At 30.6% G+C, this 20260-nt stretch overlaps 2 protein-coding genes and 1 long non-coding RNA gene across 13 annotated transcripts in view; 2 read left to right on the forward strand and 1 right to left on the reverse strand.

Annotated features, from left to right (window-relative positions):
• BBS5 (Bardet-Biedl syndrome 5 protein) overlaps window positions 1–3912 on the forward strand; it is a 38523-nt gene extending 34611 nt beyond the window's left edge. For all 4 annotated transcript variants that reach the window (XM_087411369.1, XM_011051008.2, XM_087411371.1 and 1 more), the window contains 2 exons: window positions 2321–2512; window positions 3098–3912. In XM_087411369.1, the coding sequence (XP_087267495.1) occupies window positions 2321–2512; window positions 3098–3313 (408 nt within the window). In that variant the 3' untranslated portion in view covers window positions 3314–3912. The remainder of the gene's footprint in view (window positions 1–2320; window positions 2513–3097) is intronic.
• adp (WD and tetratricopeptide repeats 1) lies at window positions 3837–14381 on the reverse strand. 8 transcript variants are annotated; one of them, XM_087411361.1, is made up of 16 exons: window positions 14189–14379; window positions 13778–13864; window positions 13541–13641; window positions 13314–13431; window positions 13094–13224; window positions 12897–13008; window positions 12263–12646; window positions 11832–11952; window positions 11544–11714; window positions 11323–11450; window positions 10900–11027; window positions 10722–10802; window positions 10308–10450; window positions 9236–9383; window positions 8928–9120; window positions 3837–4365 (listed from the first exon to the last, which is right to left on the reverse strand). In XM_087411361.1, exons 4-16 carry the CDS (start codon window positions 13377–13379, stop codon window positions 4159–4161), a joined length of 2013 nt encoding a protein of 670 aa, XP_087267487.1. In that variant the 5' UTR covers window positions 13380–13431; window positions 13541–13641; window positions 13778–13864; window positions 14189–14379; the 3' UTR covers window positions 3837–4158. The 8 variants fall into 8 exon arrangements, with proteins under 8 accessions (XP_087267487.1, XP_087267489.1, XP_087267490.1 ...); XM_087411363.1 differs by having other exon boundaries at window positions 13778–13877; XM_087411364.1 differs by lacking the exon at window positions 13778–13864 and having other exon boundaries at window positions 14243–14379.
• On the forward strand, window positions 7263–8917 carry LOC147907983 (uncharacterized). The gene is made up of 2 exons (XR_015546721.1): window positions 7263–7346; window positions 7851–8917. It is a non-coding gene; the product is annotated as an uncharacterized LOC147907983 (long non-coding RNA).
• Window positions 14382–20260: the final 5879 nt, after the last annotated feature.

The raw sequence follows: 20260 nt of genomic DNA on the forward strand, positions 1-20260 counted from the left end.
TTAATTTTTTTTTAATTTGTAAGAGAAAAGTAGGGTAAAGGGTTAATAAAATTAAGTTTTACTAAAAAATTAAATCAAATTTTTTCAGAGACACTATATTGTGTAGACTGTTATATTTGTATATGATAAAGTATTTTTGTAATAAAGCATTTGTGTACATATATTATTAAATTACAATTTCACATTTAATTACAATTTTCAATATATTATTTTTTCATATATAATTATTCAATTACAATTTTCATATAGTATTTATTCAGCAAACGAGAATGGATTAAAATGGATTGAAATTTTTTTCTATCCGAATGCGTATTTTATATATAAATAGCGAATACTTTTTTTGGATTCAATTGGATTCAATTAGATTCAATTGGATGCAATTGGATTGAAAAACTACATTTCCTATTCAAAATTTTGAATTGAACAGTATTCATAATTGTGTTTGTGTGCACAGAAAAAGCTAATATTGGGTCATCTAAAAAGTATCCGCGGTACTTTGTTACTAGATATATGACCATCAACACACATCTAGTGACAAAAAACCGCGGATACTTTTTAGATGACCCAATATAATTCTGATTTAAAAATATATTCAATATAAACAATATTTGCATGATTTGTATGACACGACCGAATTATGTCTTTTTTTTTACAAAAATTATTCTGTAACTTTATAAAAATTCAAATTTATAAGCACGTTTCCAACTCATAACATGGCGGAGAGTCATGTGACCTACTATATTAAAGGTGCCAACGCTCAGTGATCATACTATGTATTTATACTGTGCCTTAACACATAATACGTAATACATAAGAAAATGTCAATCAATATCTTTCATTTCTTTCCTTTCTATGAAATGAAGAATTCTGATTGGTTGAATTTCTTATTACGTGTTATGCGGTATGTAAAGCGAGGAACACAGACTCTTGCATAATACATAACATGAGGCATAAGAAAATGAAGTAATTAAAGTGCTTTATTTCCTTCCTTTCCGTGAAATGAAGGACTCTGATTGGTTGATTTTCTTATGTCTCTTGTTTTATGCGTTATGTAAAAGTCTGTGCTCCCTGTTTAAGCCTATTGCACATGAAATACATAGTTAGAATTTTCATGTTAAATTCTCTGGGCTTTCGATCGCATTTTGTGCTTTGCAAAAAGAAAGCAACCTTTAATGAATGATCCTTTCCTTTAGGGATTTATTATGGAATTTTATTATCTATTGGTGTCATTTATTTGAAAATGCAGGAAAATGGGAGAAGTATATTCGCGAAAGTATACAGAAAATTGCAAAAAAAAAAGAAATTGAAAGGTAAATTTTAACATAATTCTTCGTTTAGTTTTTATGGATAATATTCTTATTACTTTTACATATTTATGAAAAAATTAATAGAAATATTTAATTTTCTTTCACTAAACATCAAGGCTTGGTAAAATTTTCAACAATTTTTTTTTCTCATTATGATTTTCTTTGATTCGTAAGGAAATATTGTATATGTATTGGGTCATCTAAAAAGTATCCGGTTTTTTGTTACTAGATGTGTTGACCATCAACACCATCTAGTGATAAAAAACCACGGATACTTTTTAGATGATCCAATATAACATAAAATTTACATTTTATTTTGTTTGCTACACTGTTTTCAACGCTTCATTTTAAAAAAATAGCACATTTGTCATATTTTGTGATTTTGGGTGACTTGAGCGCGCTCTGTATGCGATTTTACGTATTATATATCTGGCAACCCCCGTTACGAATTCCTATTGTACCTGCGCCTTAATAATAATGATGATAATTGAAGTATATTACACAATGTTATTTATTTTTTATGTGCATAATACGGAGAGAAATTGATTTATCTATAAAAATTCATATAATTTTGTTTAGAAATATATAGATGACATTAATATGACTCTGACAAATCGAAAGTTTTTTTCTTTTGCTGTAGCAAATTTTAATATAAAAATGATGAAAATTTTGTTACATTTTCACGTTTTCTACCGATTTGTAACGACTGCTTATGATAATATTGTTTAGCAATGATTTAAAATGACCCAAATTCTTTTATTTTATGATAATTGTTTTAGACTCATAGCTTTTCTTTCTGTTTGTTTAATTTATTGAGCCTTATTACTATTATAATTTAAAATGATGTTTAATTATATCTAGAGACGTCTTGTACTTTATACGTATATGTATATATATACGTATATGTATTTATATGTATATATATCTTATGTTATATTTAATATTTTTAATAACAAAAAATCTACGAAATATGAAAAATTGTATGTATGTATCATATAAATAAATTTTTTTAGATTACTATAAGGACATCGAAATTTGGACCAACTTTAGTAATTTTAAGTACAGAAGCCAGTGGAGGATACATCTTAGGTTTTCGCGTTAATCCTTTGCAACAGCTTCACATTACATACAAAGAAATATCAATACTCCGTTCAGAATTTGAAAAATTTCCTATTTTTGGTGTGGAATATACATTTGAGCATCAGGTATTTTGATATTGAAATTAATATTCCAGTAATCGAGAATGGATTAAAATGGATTGAAATTTTTATGCGTATTTTGCTCATTAAATCCAATTGAATAAAAAAAGAACTTTTTTTTGTTTAATTTTATTCTCTTTATTATTCTTTTTTTTTTAATCTTATCTATTTAGTTCTCATTATTTTATTCTCTTGAATCATTTGAATAAAATGTGCTTCATGCCATTCCTATGAATGAATAAAAATGCATTTGGATCAAAAAATATTTATTTTAATGTTCGCGAATGTGTACTTCTGAAAATTTGAATCCATTTCAATCCATTCTCGTTTACTGGGGTGTCTTATATTTTATCGATGTCATAGAGAAACTGAAGTTCATCTTATTGTTAGTCAAAAGTAAATAAAAGTCAAATGTTTGAGTGTTATTTTTTTCTCTGCTCATAACCTGATTATAATTAAATTTTAATTGCATCTTAAATTTGTCTCAAAATGTTTTTTTTTAAAGCTTGTAAAATCTTACAAGTTATTAAAATTTAATTATCAATAAATTTTGTCCAACGTAATAATAATCAAGTATCCTTGCCATTACAGGCACCTGTGCAAGAAGAGATTAGTATAGAACACTTCACTGAGATACAAGATAATCAAGCTGAAATATCAAATATATTTGGTTATTATTTCTCTGAGAGAGAAACAAGTCAAAGAAAGCCAAATTATTCGATTCATTTAGGACTTGCGACGGAAGAGCCAAGAGAAGGCAGCACATTACAGAATTTATGGGAACTTGTACCATCATCTGTTAATTGATTTCTTTAAATCAGTGCTCGGCATTAAATGCATATCTCGAGCCAATTCCGGCGAGCGATCCCCTACCGCTTGAGACTCGGCGGCTGGGTCAGTCTGTCTGAGCCAGAATGACCATTCTGGCTCAGGAGCGTCTGCTGCACTGACATATAATTTATCTTGAGTTTATATGCATTAATAAAATTTAACAATATTTAATGATTTAAAGCAATGCTCGGCATTAGATGCATATTTTGAGCCGATTCCCCACTACTGCTTGAGACGTAGCAGCCAGGCGCCGGGTCGTCGAGCGCTCACGTGACGCTCTGGCTCAGAAAAAAGCTCTGTGTAGCTTAAACATGCGAAGATCGTACTTTACATTATTAAAGAATATTTTTCTTGCAAAATAAATTTTATTTTCTTAAAAAAATAAAAAACTAAATTTTCTATTATTAACATATTAATAATTTTTGATTTTTTTATGCATATAAATTCAAGATAATTATGTCAGTGCAGCTTTTTTACCATAGGGGATAAAAATAAATCATTTTGTACAAAGAAATATAATATGATATATTATTAACTACATCTTATAAGACTCGGAATATAATTCTTATTAAGTTTTTCGCTATTTGTTATCAACATATCCACAATGCCTAGTAAATAAGCTTCTACTTCGTCTTTGATTTGATTGACAAAGATATTTTGACTGAATAAATTATTATACAACAAAAGTGCTTTGAGATACATTTGTGAAAGAAGAAAATAAATAATTGAGATTGAAATAATTTTGTGACAGATATAATACGTATGTAAATTCTCAATTATCTAGCCACTGTTAGTATGTTTTTCTCTGTTTCTTGCAAAATTTAACTTGGTCTACAATTTAAAGCTTGTGTTATCGGCTGATCATGCTGATCTTCACTGTCTTCATCACTAAATTCGTGCTGAGGAACGGGAAATCTGTATCCCATGTTCATGAGCATTAATTCAAATGGATCACTGTTCATGCGTATTTGGTTGGCTGATGCAGCATCATCTAGATTCTGAATTTCTCTTTCATTCACACTACCATCCTGTAACATCAAATTTAAATTGAATGGAATTTGTAATATTTTACATGCTGTCCTTTGTGTTAAATAAGTTTTTATTTAATTCTATAAATTTGAAATTTATTAATATCCGTAAATTATAGTATGTGCGTTATGTCTTCCTATTGTGTATATGTATAAAATACACTGTAACATCGGTGTGAGTGTATATGTGTAAAATAAATATGAGAATTTATACAGGTTTATTTAAAATATATCATCAATTGAAGTGGAATTTTTCTTTAAAATTTCAATCATATAGTGGTACATCCAACAATAACAATGACGGAATATCAAAAGTTTTCTAAATTCAAATCTTTTGTGCAAACTGAAGCCAGCGATTTAGGATTGTGCCGTTAAATACCATGAATTTACAGTATTGTGAAACAATCTGCCACATAGCAATGAGTATTATGTCACTATTTTTTTTTGTAAAATTTTTTTGTAATATTTTTTTTCAAAATTGATGTTCGACAAATTTCTCATAAGATAGAAATGACTGATATCACAGTACAACACATATTCCCTCCCATGAAAAAATCGAAGAGATTCTGAAAGTAGATGTAAAAAAAATATCCGTGTCTCGGCTTTTTATCAGATCAAGTCGTTAACATTTTTTATGCAGCCATTTATCGTATTTGCTTCAGATTGGCTTTTTACAATTGTTTTAAATTATATAATAATTTTTTAAAATAAATAATTGACGTTTTTGCATGTGAAAAAAAACTGAGAATTATTTTTTGTCACTATTCATTATACAAAAATTTGAAAATATATGAAAAAAATAATTCTGTTTTTTTTTATATTCGGACTCATCATATAATTTCAAAAACGTAAATTATTTATTTTTAAAAATTATATAATTTAAAACAATTGTAAAAAGCCTATATAAAGCAAATATGATAAATGGCTGCAAAAAACGTTAATGACTTGATCTGGTAAAACGCCGAGACACGGGTTTTTTTATATCTATTTTCAGAATCTCTTTGATTTTTTTGATGGGAGGAAAAAAAATCGATTTTTGTTACTTACCAGTTAATATATTAACTAGTTTGGCATCGACGTATCATACAGTAACTCGAATAACTCGAAAAATTTATCAATATTTTTTAATAAAATACCAATTAATAAATAAAATACCAATTAATTAAGATCTCAAGCTCTACATTTTGACGTATGTCATCATCTATTTCTATCAATCTAAAAAAAATGTTCATACATACAAAAATCATTAGAATTTATAGTATTTCAGTATATTTCAGATACAATAAATTGTAAAAATTATATATTGTATCTCGCGTTTCATTTTTTTCTACGCATTTTCAATAATTTAGGATTCATGGTATATTTCAGTACAATTCAATGTTAAATATCTCTGAATAAATTAATATGAATATTAAATATATTTGCACATTAGTTTTCATTATCATTAAAATTATCATAGTATTTCAATATTAAAAGTATCACACAATTTAATATTTTCAACAATATTTCAGTGATTTTCACTTCTCATTTCAATGATTTTATTGTTGATTCTAACAATTTCAGCAATTTCTTTCCCCAAGGTTCTTATACACAGGGTGTAAGTGGCCATCCTTTTTTCATCTCGTATAGACGTATACTAACAAAAGTAGACTATGTTCCAAAATTCTGCTAAAAATCTATAGTTTATGTTACGTATACTATACATTTTCAGCACTGGCTGTGAATTTGGAAACACAGCCCTAATAAATTAAATTAAGGGATAACATTTAAGTGAAAATTTTCAAAAAATCGAAAAAATTTTATCTGAAATGATGCAGTCTTAAAAATAAAATTCAATTGGTCTTATACGTAAAAAAATTTTTTTAAGTGGTTTTACAGCGGTTTTTTTTAAAGCACAGTGTGACGCTATCTAAGCGTATCGAAGAAGCGTGCAACAGTTTAAGGTTTTTGCGTTCTGTAGGTACATAATATCGATGTTAATTCGAAATGTTTTAAGAAACTAGCTGAAGAGGGAAAGAAACTATCGACAGTAAAAGGACATATTAGAATTACTGTATCTGGCGATAGGACATGCAGGAAGCAAGGATTTTAGTTAATTTAATTGTGTGGTCGCTCCGAAAACGTCTTCAAGTAGCAAAAAAATAATCGACCTGATGAAAATAAAACGTAAAGCGAGTGTCAATAAAGCGTTAATTGGAGTGTAAAGGAAGTGTGAGGAGAGAATAACAGAAACATAAATGAAACTCGTAAGAAGCGAAAATTGGAACATGAAACATAAAGGAAGCGTCAATTAAACGTTAAAGAAACATAAATAAAAGTATAGATAAATTCTTCGGTGAGTATGAGTAGAATGTCCATTAAATGTAAACGGAGAGTGATTAGGCAGTCTAGAGAACGTAAACGGAGCATCGTCGAATTCTTAGACGAACGTGAATGAAATATAATCGAGGTCCTTGGCAAGCAAATAATATTTTAAAATATATTTCATTTATTCGGTAAATATCTAAAAAAAAGTGCTATGCTTTCTTCTTGAAAATCTAGGGCTCACTTCAAAAGATTATTTCATTAGAACACAACTGAAAAATCTTTCAATGCTACGTCTTAATCTGTGCGATTTTTTATATTCACACTAAGAGTCAATGGAAAGTCAATGAAGTGTTTAAGAAACGTTAAAATTCTTTGTTCACACTTCTTTGATGCTTCGACAAACTTTACATTTTCATCAGGGCGCTGCAACTTGCATTTTCAATGATGGATTGTCAAGTATAATGAAAATTATGCAATTATGTTACAACTATAGGCCATAATTGCTATAATCTCTTTTTCAATGCTGACGCGCGCCGCGTCAAGTTTGCCGAGTGCTCGCTTATAGATGCCACTAAGAACGCTCGTAGAGCTTCCACATCCTTCAGAAAGAAGGAAGAGGAAGTAAATATCAATGCGGAAGGACAGTTGTATGATGTAGACATCGTAGACTAAAGGTAAATTAACAATTTCTGCAATTAAATATGAAATAATGTTACTCAAAACTTTAAACACGTTTTTCTCGAAATGTTTTTCTAATTGGCTTGCAGCATAACTTTAACAAACGTTATCCGATCCACTTGAAATTTTTACAGCAATTGTTAAACTAAATTTTCTAGAAAATTTAACACATGATTTTTACGATCGGTTAAAAATTTTTTTGTTATAAATATTTTTTTATTGAATTTTTTAGGTGAAAATTTTGTAGCCACTGTTCACCATTTCTACAAAAATCAATAGGTTTGTTCGCGTCGCATGTTCTAATATGCTCCTACTTCTTCCAACCGTAGCTCCTACTCATTCCAACGCGCTTGTTAGAGTAAGTAGAAGCTATGGTAAGAATATATGTTGAAGCATGTTGGAATATGCAACACGAACAAACCTAATATTTTAATATATAGGTGTGTACTTTTCTAGCAAATTTAAGTAGATTATAAAAAAATTTTATTTTTTGCTCTTAGTGAAAATATACGGCACTTCTGCTGCAAATCCCAGAGGCCTATGAGAAAAATGCAGTCTCACTTGCAAAGCTTCAGCGCCGCCATCTTGACACAACAAAATTAAGCAAAAATTGTTTTGTGTCCTTATATGTACATTAAAGGCTTTCAATCCGAATTTCATTTTATTATTTGACTATACAAAATTCACAAAGCTACCCTATGTTTTCAGGCGTTCACCTAGATGTATCCCTTAAATTTAACGATTCTAATTAAACTCCATTGCAAGCATGATAATCATTGATCAAATGACAACATGTTAATATGTTAATCGTCAATCGTCGAGAGTCGGGCTAGAGTCTCATGAGGTGTATTTTGTCACGTATCGCGTAATCAAGTCCTCTATTCTTGAAAAAAAAAAAACATACGAAATTCTAGTAAAATATTATAAGTAAAATAATATGTATATGTAGTATTTCCCTAGACTTTTTTTTGTATATGTTTCTTTTCAAGAAGAGGCCCAGAAGCAATTGAAATCACTGTTGAGGTTTCGTGTTTTACTGACTAGTGATTGGTTACGCTGGCAAATACGCCTCATGGAACTTTATGTCAAAAGTTAGCCACATCGCAGGATCGAAATTGAAAAGTCATTAGTTGGCCACAAAATTTTTAACCAAAATAATTTATATAATTTGGATAATCATTTTGTTATATCTTACATATTAGGTCATCTAAAAAGTATCCGTGGTTTTTTGTCACTAGATGTGTGTTGATGGTCATATATCTAGTGACAAAGTACCGCGGATACTTTTTAGATGACCCAATATTTATACACCGTTAGCTGTTAGAAAAACTTTTATTACATCGTATCATTTATTTTACGTGCAAAAAGTATGTATATCTCTCCGTTCTCTAACATAGATAACTTTTCTAAGTGATTACTATACTTGTAATGAATGTAATTAGAATGTAATTTAATATTATATTTATTAGGTCTGTGTCTGTTAATTTACGAAATAAAAAGGGATGGCTGTATATCTAACCGAACAATAACACAATAAATATACAATAAACAATAATAAAATAAAAAATATGATTTACCTCTGGCCATGGACTCCATAATCTGATCACTGGATCAATGCCACTAGTAGCTAACAAGCACATAGATGGATGTGGTTGTAAACAATTAACGATTCTTTCGTCTCCTCGCAGCACACGTACGATATTGGTAGTATTACGATCCCAGATAAAAAAGGAACCATCATCTGACCCAGCTACTATGTATTGACCATTACTTAAAAAAGAAGATAATATTACAATGATTAACTTAATCTTATGCAAATAATGTAGATTTTGGAAAAAATGAAATTAATCACTATAATTATATCATTGTTTACAAATCTATTTACTTTCCGAAGAAGTTGGCTTCTTTTATGTCAGTTGTAGTATTACAATGTCCACAGAATCTCATTTTGTAGTCGATTGTATTATGCCTCCATTCTTGTTCATATTCTGATAGTGGAAGGAATGTCTGCCTAGTTTGGGTGATATCTTTCCCTAGTAGATAAAATGCGTTAAAATTAATTTTTTAAATAATAACAATATAATAAGTATCAGCAATGATAAAATACTTATCTAAGTCTATACATTTTTATTATAGAATTATTAAGTGGATTCAACAATAATTAAATAGTCAACATTTTATGATTGCTTCGATTATATAAATATTCAGATAAGTCAATATTATATTTATGATTTCTTATTATGCGTTATCTGCATACACTTTGCAGAAAAAAATATGACATATAACGAATAATAAGGTAACTGTTTCCATTACATTATTAAATATTACTGTGTTTGTTCCTATTATGTGTGTGAATTTATGTGAGTTCAGTAATACCACAAGATGTTAAGCTTGTTCCTATTAGCATATCCTGTATTGAAGCTGAGAATGTTATGTACATTAAAATTGTAAATATAATTAAAATAATGATTTATGCAATATTAACTTAAATAATTAGCTGTTATCTGTTTTAGTAATTACATGTTAAAAGAGATGTGGATTTTTATTGTGACAAATTTTGACATAAAATTTAAAATATTTTGTAAATTATTTTTTGGTAACTGTATATTATTTTTATGTAGAATAATGAGATAGTTCAATTGGTGAATTATTTTTACGCTCAATTGGCGTAAAGGAAACACATTGTTGGTTTTCAAAAAAGATGCGCAAATTTTACATTAAGTGATTCTTATTATTCTATGCATAAAAATATTAAGATATGGTAATAAAAAAAAAATAATAATTTACGAGATATTTTATATTTTGTGTTCAAATTTGCCAGAAAAATAAAATAATAAATATCTCGTAAAATATTGATTTTTTTTTAAACTGATTGAAATTAATTAAAGTAAGCATCCTATACACGTATATTATAAAGTATTTTTATATAGAAAAATGATAAAATTAAATAGTGTTACCGGCATCGATAGCTTCCTTTATGTCCATCTTTAACGCTCTACATGCTGAATTAGATGCATATTCTGGAAATTTTTGTTTAAAACTCTTGAGCACCTTGTCTGCTTCAATTGATCGATTTAAATCAAATAGGCAACGTGCCAATCTACACACATGTACAAACAATGAATTATATTAATAAATTTCATTAGTGTATATTTATCTATTAAAATATAAAATTTCATATTGAAATATACTCGTATATTGAGAATATATTGATGTATTAAACCACTTCAAATAATATGAATAAATGCGTTTTTTTTAATATAAATTGTAATTAATATTGTAAAAATACATTTCATACAGTTATGGTTGAACTATCTATGGTAGTTGAATATTCAAATTCTTCAATTATAACCAATATATGTTAAGTTTACCTAAAATGAGCTTTTACATGTTCTGGATCAAGAAGTAATGTTGTCTTACAATCTCGTAAAGCAGCATAAATATCACCATCCCTAAGAATATCATAATTATGTACACTTATATACACGTACATATAATAATTTAACAATTATTTATCTTATACATACTGTTATGAGCGAGAATAGTTACCAAGCGCGTTTCATATAAGCAGCTGCTCGATTAGCAAACAATACTGCTGCAGTTGGACAGTTTGAAATTGCTTTATTATACAAATTAATTGCTAATGAATATTTCTGCTGCTCAAAGCCTTCATTTGCCTGTTGACCATAAAAAGCATTATATTAAATATTCTACTAATATCAAAAAATTAAAATATTTTTATATTTAAATATAACGGAATATATATTACAAACTATCATCAAACATGAAATCCATAATTCAAAAAAATATAAACTCATAAAAATAGATAAAAAATGTTTAGAGATAAATTCAACATTCGAGGGCTAGTATAAAAAAAAATAAAATAAAATTTTATTACGAAAAATATTTATTTATGCTAAATATTAATTTTTTTGTTTAATATATACATAAGGAATGACTGTACAAACTTACAAGGCGCTTTATTTCTTCAACATGTGGTGGCAATATCTTTACATTTTTATCTACAAAATCTCCTGTTTCGTCTACATCATTCTGTTTCATATAATATTCATCAAGTCTTTGATCTTGCTCAATTGATCCTATTAAAAAGTGGATTATCATTCATTAGAATAGTAATTCTAATTATACATACATCTATATATACATACAACAAAAACAATAGCATTACTTACCTGGAGATCTCCAGGATGAACCGAAAATTTTTTTCGAACTGTTCGAATCGTTGATGTCAAATAAATAAATTTGTTCTCCTCCCATATTCACGAGTAACTCATTTCCATCGTCGCTGAATGTCAAATAGGTGGTTGTAATGCTCCTGGTACCATCACGAGAGCGGAGATGACCTACAATATTAGATCGAATAATTTTTCGGTTAAAACGATTGTGTAATATTGAAAAGGAAAATAGAACTAAAGTAGATAGCAACTGAAATAGACTATGCTATCTCTGTAGGAACAAACCTGCAATGAAATATTGTGCACTACCCAGTGGAATATTGTCATCTGGATCACCTTTACCTGCTCGATACGTGCTAATATTTCCCCCATTTGAATTATCATGTATAGAAGGAGATGGAGGAACCTATAATTTCATGGCCAGAATGTTATAATGTAAAAGTTATTAGCATTAAGATTTCCGAGTCACTATAGCTATATTGAATAGTAAGTCGAGAAGCAAGAAATGATATGTTAATTTTTATTATGTGTCATTTATAAATAAGACAATTTGGTTAAAACAAAATGATGGGATTGCATTAAAAGCATTTGTTAAGATGGACAAAAACTGTGCCCTTCTAAGTCAGTAAATAATCATAAAAAGTGATAAAGTGCTTTTTATTTATGATTATTTATTGTTAAGTGTTAAAGTCGATCAAGAATAAATGGAATCTCACCTGCGAGAGTTTTATCATTCGTCGATCATACATTCGGATGTAAGCGTCATTAGCACCGATGGCTATTAGTTCAGGTTTCCTCGGGTTTACAGCAATGCACTTGCCCTCTGCATAACAACCCGTATGATAAACCAGATTCACAAGTACACTGTGATCATTACTTTTGCAAACATGCGGTGTACGAATGTCATATTGCAAAAAGAGACCATCTTCTCCAGCGCTCCAAAATAAAAATGGTATACTGGGAACGGTAGCGATGCGCTTAATACGTTGTTTGTGACATTTACACGTAAATATTGGTTCGGAGAGTGTAAGATCATGAACTCGAATTCTACAATCGGCTGCACCTGACACCAGTACACTGTCATTTGATTTTGGCATAAACTAAAAGCAAAGTACAATTATCAAAATAAATCTTAAGCGAAATCTCAAACATAATTTAATGCTCTGAATAATCATAGTCTTACAAAAATGTAAGAAGCTTAATTCTAAAAAAATCTATTATATTTTTTTGTAATAATGTACACAAGCCTTGAAAATTATTTGACATCTAATCCATATTTACAAGATATTACATTTGATAAAGTTATAAATCAATAAACGATGCAGAAGAAATAGATTGATATTAACTTACTTTTACAGAGAAAATATTTCCGCGATGGCCTGAATGAAGTACCAATTTTTTTTCATAACGAAAAGGATCCCACAATATAATATCTTTGTCATCTGATGCTGATGCAAGCACTCTGCACAAAAAAAATATGTATATATTTCATACATAGTCATTGATTAAATCATACCTAAATAAAAACATAGATAATAAATACATACTGCCCAGTTTCATTCCATTCTAAACAATTGACACATCCCGAATGACCATTTAATTCTTTTTCTAAACCCAGACGTGATATCAAATTTTCAGTAACATGTAGTTTTTGTAAAATTATGTGTGTTACTGAGTCCTATATTACATTGTACACATCCATAATTATATACAATTGTAAAACATTAGTAAACATACTTAAAAATATTCAAGAATTATTTAACTCACTTGTATTTCTCTTTGACGTATTAAATCCAGGACTCTATAGTCCTTCTTCTGGATATTAGGAAACATTTTAATACAAAATATTATTTATTTATTGTGGCACAATATAAATTAATATTTCCTGAAAATATATACAAAAATATATAATTAAAAAAACTTAATTTATAAATATAGAAATTAAATATTTAAAAGATTTATTAAGAAAATATTAGGTAAAAGGCATATTTCACCTCAATGTACAAAACATAAAATCTGACTTATAGCGCATTACTATTGTAGCGCAATATACTACTGCACACCAGTGTATATAGCCGTTGAAGAATGATTTAATCTGTACAAAATGCAAATATTTCAAATTATAGAAGATTTTAGCTAACAGCACAATAAAATTTATTGAGGATTTCATGATTTAATCCATTTTTCTATTTACGTTGAACATATTTTTATATGTCAATCAATTTCTTTACCACAGCTTTAATGCGCATCAGTGCTGAATGCATCCAATCAAATTCACTATTAAATACCTTTATTTATCACAATTATTTTAGAAATATCTGCAAACATTAGCTAACATAATCATTAATCCTGAATTTATGTGAAATAATCTGTTTTTATTGTTTTAATAAATTGACAAACATTTTAATGCTAGATTAATGTTACCAAAGTTCTTTTTTAAAGCATAATGTTTCACTTTATTATCTCGATAATATACAGGCTGATGTAACCAAAATACCAATAAATGTGAAATAAAAGTATATAATACAAATATATGTATATAAACAAAATAATTTTCAGAATAATGAAGATTATATATATCAAAACAATAATATTTAATATTATAACTATACTTGGAAATATAAAAATGCAAAGAGACTTACTCGCTTATTTAAAAGTCTTTGCGCATAAATTCTGCATCATTGATCGATACGTACTTTTTATCCAATTATTTATTCCTCGCATGATGCATTAAATGCACATACAGAATGAAAGAATAAGAAGCTATAAACAGCTATAAAGCGGTTATCTTACTCTCCGTATTAGAACATACAAAATACTCTAGAAAACATAAGGTCCTGCGCACAATAAAACAAATAATAGGAACAGGAATAAGGGCTGGTTTATAATTCTGTATTTCCATAACCGTAGTGGCCTTAATTAAGCAGCACTTTTCCGCATTGTGTGATTTCACTTTTAGGATAAAATCACACAGTGCGGAATAAAGAATGCGTCATTGAAACAACTACTCAGCGATATTCTGCATTTGATATTGCGGAAATTATAGCGAGTGCGTCATTATTCTTGTAATAAACCGTTGTAGTTTGAGAAGTTAAAATAATTTGATGCTGATTGATATGATGGAATTGCGTAATGTCGAAACGAATGAAGCAAAATGACAAATTTGAGTACATAAATATAGATACCAAGATAAAAAAAACAATGATACATTAAGTCGATTAGTTGCAAGCCGATCGCAAGTTTATTGCAACAATATGAAGTTTGCATTTTGAAATCAACGCTTCATATTGGCTGTCGCAAAAAACTTGCGCAACAATCAGCTTGCAACTAATGTAGAACCGGTTTTACATGCGATTTCAATGTGCCCTTTTTTGCATTTTTCCATCACGCCAGTTTGTGTGCTATGTTCACACGATGCGGAAAAATGATAGTAAATGCGTTAAAGTAGTTCAAAAAATTGTTATGAGATTGTAAATATTAATTGTAAAACATTAAGTATTACAACAGTGAATATTATTTGTATAATTTGAAAAATTATATTTCATTTTAATAAGCAAATTATTAACACGAAGTTAGTAGTTTTTAAATGATATTCATGCTGGATACATCTTTGAGGCATCATGTGAACATAGCACACAAAACTTACGTGATGAAAAAGTGCGGAATAGCGCTGATTGGTAGTTTCAATGACGCATTCTCTATACCGCAGTCATTTTCCACACCGTGTGATTTCACCCTTAGGATTCCTGTACACAGAATACGGCAACGCTTGCCGAGAGACGGAAGTTATCGCACTAACCAATAATTCTATGTTCTTAAGTCGGATTCACTATGTAAAATTTCTAGAAATAATGTAATATTACTTCCGCCGCGCGGTAAAAATTGGATTGAGTTGAACTTTTGTCATGCGGTAGAAATTATATATCTATTATTTCCGAGCAAGCGAAACGTTGATTGAACATCGCACTAACTTCCGCCTCCGACTCACTAGCGCGATGTTCATCGCGCGCGACACGCGATATTCAATGAGAGTATACCTTTAGAAAATCATCAGTAAAGCTGCACACTCATTGGATATCGCGTGTCGCGCGTGACGAAATCGCACCAGAGCTATAAGAGTGAAAGATGCAGAAAAGGGCTGCGAAATAGAGAATGCGTCATTGAAACAACCAATTAGCGCTATTCGGAATAAAGATCGTAGCAGAACCTTTTGCATAACGCATAGTGCATAAACGAATCAACTAATCAGAATTTTTCCTTTCCTCCCATTCCATAGAAAAGAAAATTTTCGATTGGTTGATTCCCTTATGAACTATGAATTATACTTTATGCAAGAGTCTGTGCTCTTCGCTTGAAACTTCTTTCCTAGGATGAAAAGGGAAAAGTGAAAAATTTCTTTATTAATCTTTATTAATATTTCAAAAGTTAAAATTTTCATTTTTTATTTTCTATTCTAGAGATAAAGTTTCATGATTGATATCCAGTTACCAGCCTGATATTCTCGATTTTGATTTGGCCGCTATCAGCTATTCAATAAGCGAAATCCATTTGCGCTTCTCTTAGGCCAGGTTCACACCTTGACAATAAAACGGAAAGCGGAAGCTAATCAGAACTCGCGGAAAGATAGAAGCAGATAAGCGAAATGTACCGCCTATTACTACTACGAGTTCAGATTGGCTTCCGCTTTTCTGCTTTCCGCTTTTCCGTCAGTGTGAACCCAGCCTTAGGCTGCTTTTACATGAAGCGTAACTTACGTAAGCGTAACTGCGTCAGCCAATCAAATCGTCTCAATTAGAATAATGTAGTAGCTGATACAATTTGATACGATTTGATTGATTGACACAAGTTACGTTATATATAAAAGCATCGGCGTCCCATGGAGCGGAAATTTACAACGAAACAGAGAGACCAATCACAATCTTAGAAAAAAAAGTAGAATAATGACTGAAGAGTTGTGATTAGTCGCGTTGTTTTGTTTCGCTGTAAATTTCCGCTCCATGGGACGCCAGACTTATATCGAGTCATCTAAAAAGTATCCGCGGTACTTTGTCACTAGATATATGACCATCAACACACATCTAGTGACAAAAAACCGCGGATACTATTTAGATGAACCAATAATATTGTATAGGACTCAATGGCGCTGCGCTCAACAGCAGGAATAAGAGTGAAATCACATAGTGCGGAATAGGACTGCGGAATAGAGAATGTGTCATTGAAATAACCACTCAGCGCTATTCTGCATTTGATGTTGCGGGACAGCGAGTGCATTGATCTAATTTCCATCGAAGGTTTAATCCAGATCAGAATGTAAGAATCAACCAACTACAGTCGAGCATTCCCCTGTCGTTCGACTGTAACAGGGAAATACTCGACTGTAGTTGGTTGGTCCTTACATTCTGATTCGGATTAAACCCTCGGTGGAAACTAGGCCATTGTTCTTGTAATAAAACCCCTAAGGGTGAAATCACGATCGGAAAATGACTGCGGAATAGAGAATGCGTCATAGAAGCAACTAATCAGCGTTATTCTGTGTCACGTCCGCAATAACTTTAATTTTGTCCAAGAATAATTTCTAATAAAATCACAAGACACGAACGCGTCGAGCCATTTAGACCGCACTTGATATCTCTCTCACCACGAGCGAACTAGCAATACGATTATGGAAAGAGTTTTAGGAATGTCCACGGGGCAAAAGCTAGGAGAGAGAGAGCAAAGAAGTAGCGCATGTCGTACAGGGTGGACGCGCGGAAATTGAAATCTCTTTCCACTCTAACTTACTAAAAATATCGTGGGCGAACATAATGCTAAACCGAATGCGATATCGTCGCAATTTCAATTTCTAGGAATTTCAATCTCGGTCTTAACTCAAAACGTCAATCCAATTTCTAAATCATAAGTCCTAATTATAAGAGATAATCTCTATGTTAACTTAGAAGTAAAGCTATCCTAGTATAAAATTAGTTATTAAAAGTTTAATCAGCGTAAGAATTATTATTAAATATACATTCAATTAATCTTATTAGAGCGTGTATTCCATGGACATCTCCATACTCTTAATTAATTCATTCTAACGCTAATAATAATGACCGCTATCGAATATTAATAAAAGATAATATTAATAAAAGATGATCGCGCGCATCCTTTAGTGTGACTAAAATCGGCAGCCAAATCTTTCCAAGGAGCAGTAGAAGCCTAGACGCACATCTTCGCTGGCATTTGGAAACATCCCAGAATATCCATCCGAGGTATCTCAAGGTAATGAAATCTCTACATCTCGCTAATCAATCGAAACTCGCTATAAATGAACGATAGAACATGTCCTATCCTCTCGCGTTCGCGCACCTCTATCGATGCTCGACTTTTATTCATTGATCCGTACATCGCGTGAGTACGTAGCGGCCGTTGTGAGCCCACCTTATTCCACTAACATAAAGAGAGCGGAATAATTAAAGCATCGAATGTGTTACACCGCATTATCGCTTTTCGAAAAGGAGAATTATTACGGGATTCTGCATCATTACATCCATTTGGGTTATCCCGAACGGCTCGAGACCTGTAACGCACGCTTCTTGATATTAATTACGCTTCGCGCGGTTACAACTTGCTCCGAGTGCCCCAGAGTATTAGAAAGATTCTTCGTATTCTTGGAAGCGACAGAAGAGCAACCGTGAAGCGACTCCGAATCCATTATAATCGTTATATCCAGCGTTCGCGTCTAGCTAATCAGTAGAGTAAACAACCTCGGCCACTTTTTCCTTTAGCGCGCGAAATCGCGAGTTCAGTCACAGGTTAATTCGAAATCGTGAATCGGTCGGATCACCCTGAGACGTGACACGATAGTAATAGATTGTTACGTCCCGGATGAGAACGCTGAGCTAGGGTGAGATAGCACGAACAAGCGACATTTCCCGGTAAATTCAAATTAGGATTACAACTGTTATATTTAGTTAGAGATGACGGAAATGAGTCCGTAGGTCAAGCAGAAACTTACGGAGCCTCTTCTCGATAATAATTGAGTTTAGGTAATTTAATTAATGTCTCGATGTTAACGTAATAGTCATGAAACATGAAAGTTAAAGTAATGTTAGATTGGTTGACGAAGTGGCGAACATACCTTTAATTTGTCGAAATGATAGGTGAAACTGATCGAGAAAATGATTAAGGGGGAAAGGGAGTATCACTCTCGACAGTTTATTAAAATAAATTAAAATAGCTGTAAGAAAATAATTATTATATTGAATGAAATAATTATTATATTAAATGAGTCCAATAATAATGACGGAACATGAAATGACAATATGTGAAAGTATGTATAAATTGCATATATTTATTTAATAGTGGATAGTTAACATGGGCTATGATAATTGAGCATTATAGAAAGATTCAGCTAATATATTAAATGATAAATATAATAAAATAATTTATCTCTATTTACAATCTGATATAGTTGGAATAGTAAATATAATGCAGTAATGTGTAAATGTAGTAATATAATTCAAGAAAATTCTGAAATATCTGAATGTTTTAAAACAGACCTATTGTTTAATATTCAAATATCGGATAAAAGAAAGAGTTGAGATTACTAAAAAAAATAATAAAATGCATATATGTATATATGCATATATGTATGTATTGGAAATAAAGTCAAAAGGTAATTTAAATAACGAAAATCATTATATGAAATCTTATAAACGAAGATAATGAATGTAGAAAAGTAATAAATGCATACTCAGCAAACGAGAATGGATTGAAATAAATTGAAATGGATTCAGATTTTCGGAAATATTGATTCACGAATGTTAAAATGAATGCTTTTCAATTCTGAATGCATTTTTATTCATTTATAGAAATTACATGGAGCATCTCTATGCCTTTCAATCTAAAAATAATATTAGCTTTTTCTGTGCACATAAACACAATTGTGAATACTGTTCAATTCAAAATTTTGAAAGGAAATGCAGTTTTTTAATCCAATTACATCCAATTGAAACTAATTAAATTAAAAAAAAGTATTCGCTATTTATAAAATATGCATTCGGATAGAAAAAAATTTCAATCCATTTTAATCTATTCTCGTTTGCTGGGTTTTCTTGTTTCATTTGTTGTTAATTAATTTCGAATTGGAGACAAAAAAAATGAAAATAAATGGAAGTATAACTATTGTACTATTATAGATGTTGTGTTACATTAATTAGTTATATATTTTCGTAATCATTGCAATATTCCATTTATTATAACGACTTTATGTTGTCAACGAAATGTTATGTTCACTAGCTTGGAAATTGTATGTGTGGTGTGATCTCTTAAAGCTAAGTAGAACGTTCGCGTCTATTTTATCAGCGGACATTATAAGATGGTACATTCCGCTTGTCTGCTTTTGTTTTTCCGCAAGTTTTGGCTTCCGCTTTTCCGTCGATTTGGCGCGTGTCTTCGATCGGTGCGGACGTGTCTGCATTTAGTGTCGCGTCGTGTGTTGCATCATCCGCTCTTTTCAGAGCGTCCTGTGTCTTTCTGAGTCATTATTTGATTCGCATTCCTTCTTTATCTTCTTTCTATTTGCGCCTAACTCTCCTATCCTTTTAGCGATGTTTTGAAAAACTATGAGTGTGCCTCCCACGGGAGGTGGGATGGGGGATCCCGGCGGGCCCTTCTCCCCTGGTTCTGCGAATGGCGTCACCCTCACTAGCGTTTCGGTTGAACATTTTGATGCC

The sequence above is a fragment of the Acromyrmex echinatior genome, chromosome 11 (assembly GCF_024713525.1).
Source record: "Acromyrmex echinatior isolate Ae372 chromosome 11, ASM2471352v2, whole genome shotgun sequence".
NCBI lineage: Eukaryota > Metazoa > Arthropoda > Insecta > Hymenoptera > Formicidae > Acromyrmex > Acromyrmex echinatior.

What these genes read in the sequence shown, in the direction of transcription:
- adp (XM_087411364.1), bottom strand. Translation starts at nt 13,379, where the DNA reads ATGTTTCCTAATATCCAGAAGAAGGACTATAGAGTCCTGGATTTAATA. An exon ending in TTCATCCTGGAGATCTCCAG is followed by an intron (nt 11,451 to 11,543) that starts GTAAGTAATGCT and finishes ACTTTTTAATAG; the next exon opens with GATCAATTGAGCAAGATCAA. An exon ending in GCTTATATGAAACGCGCTTG is followed by an intron (nt 10,803 to 10,899) that starts GTAACTATTCTC and finishes TGATATTCTTAG; the next exon opens with GGATGGTGATATTTATGCTG.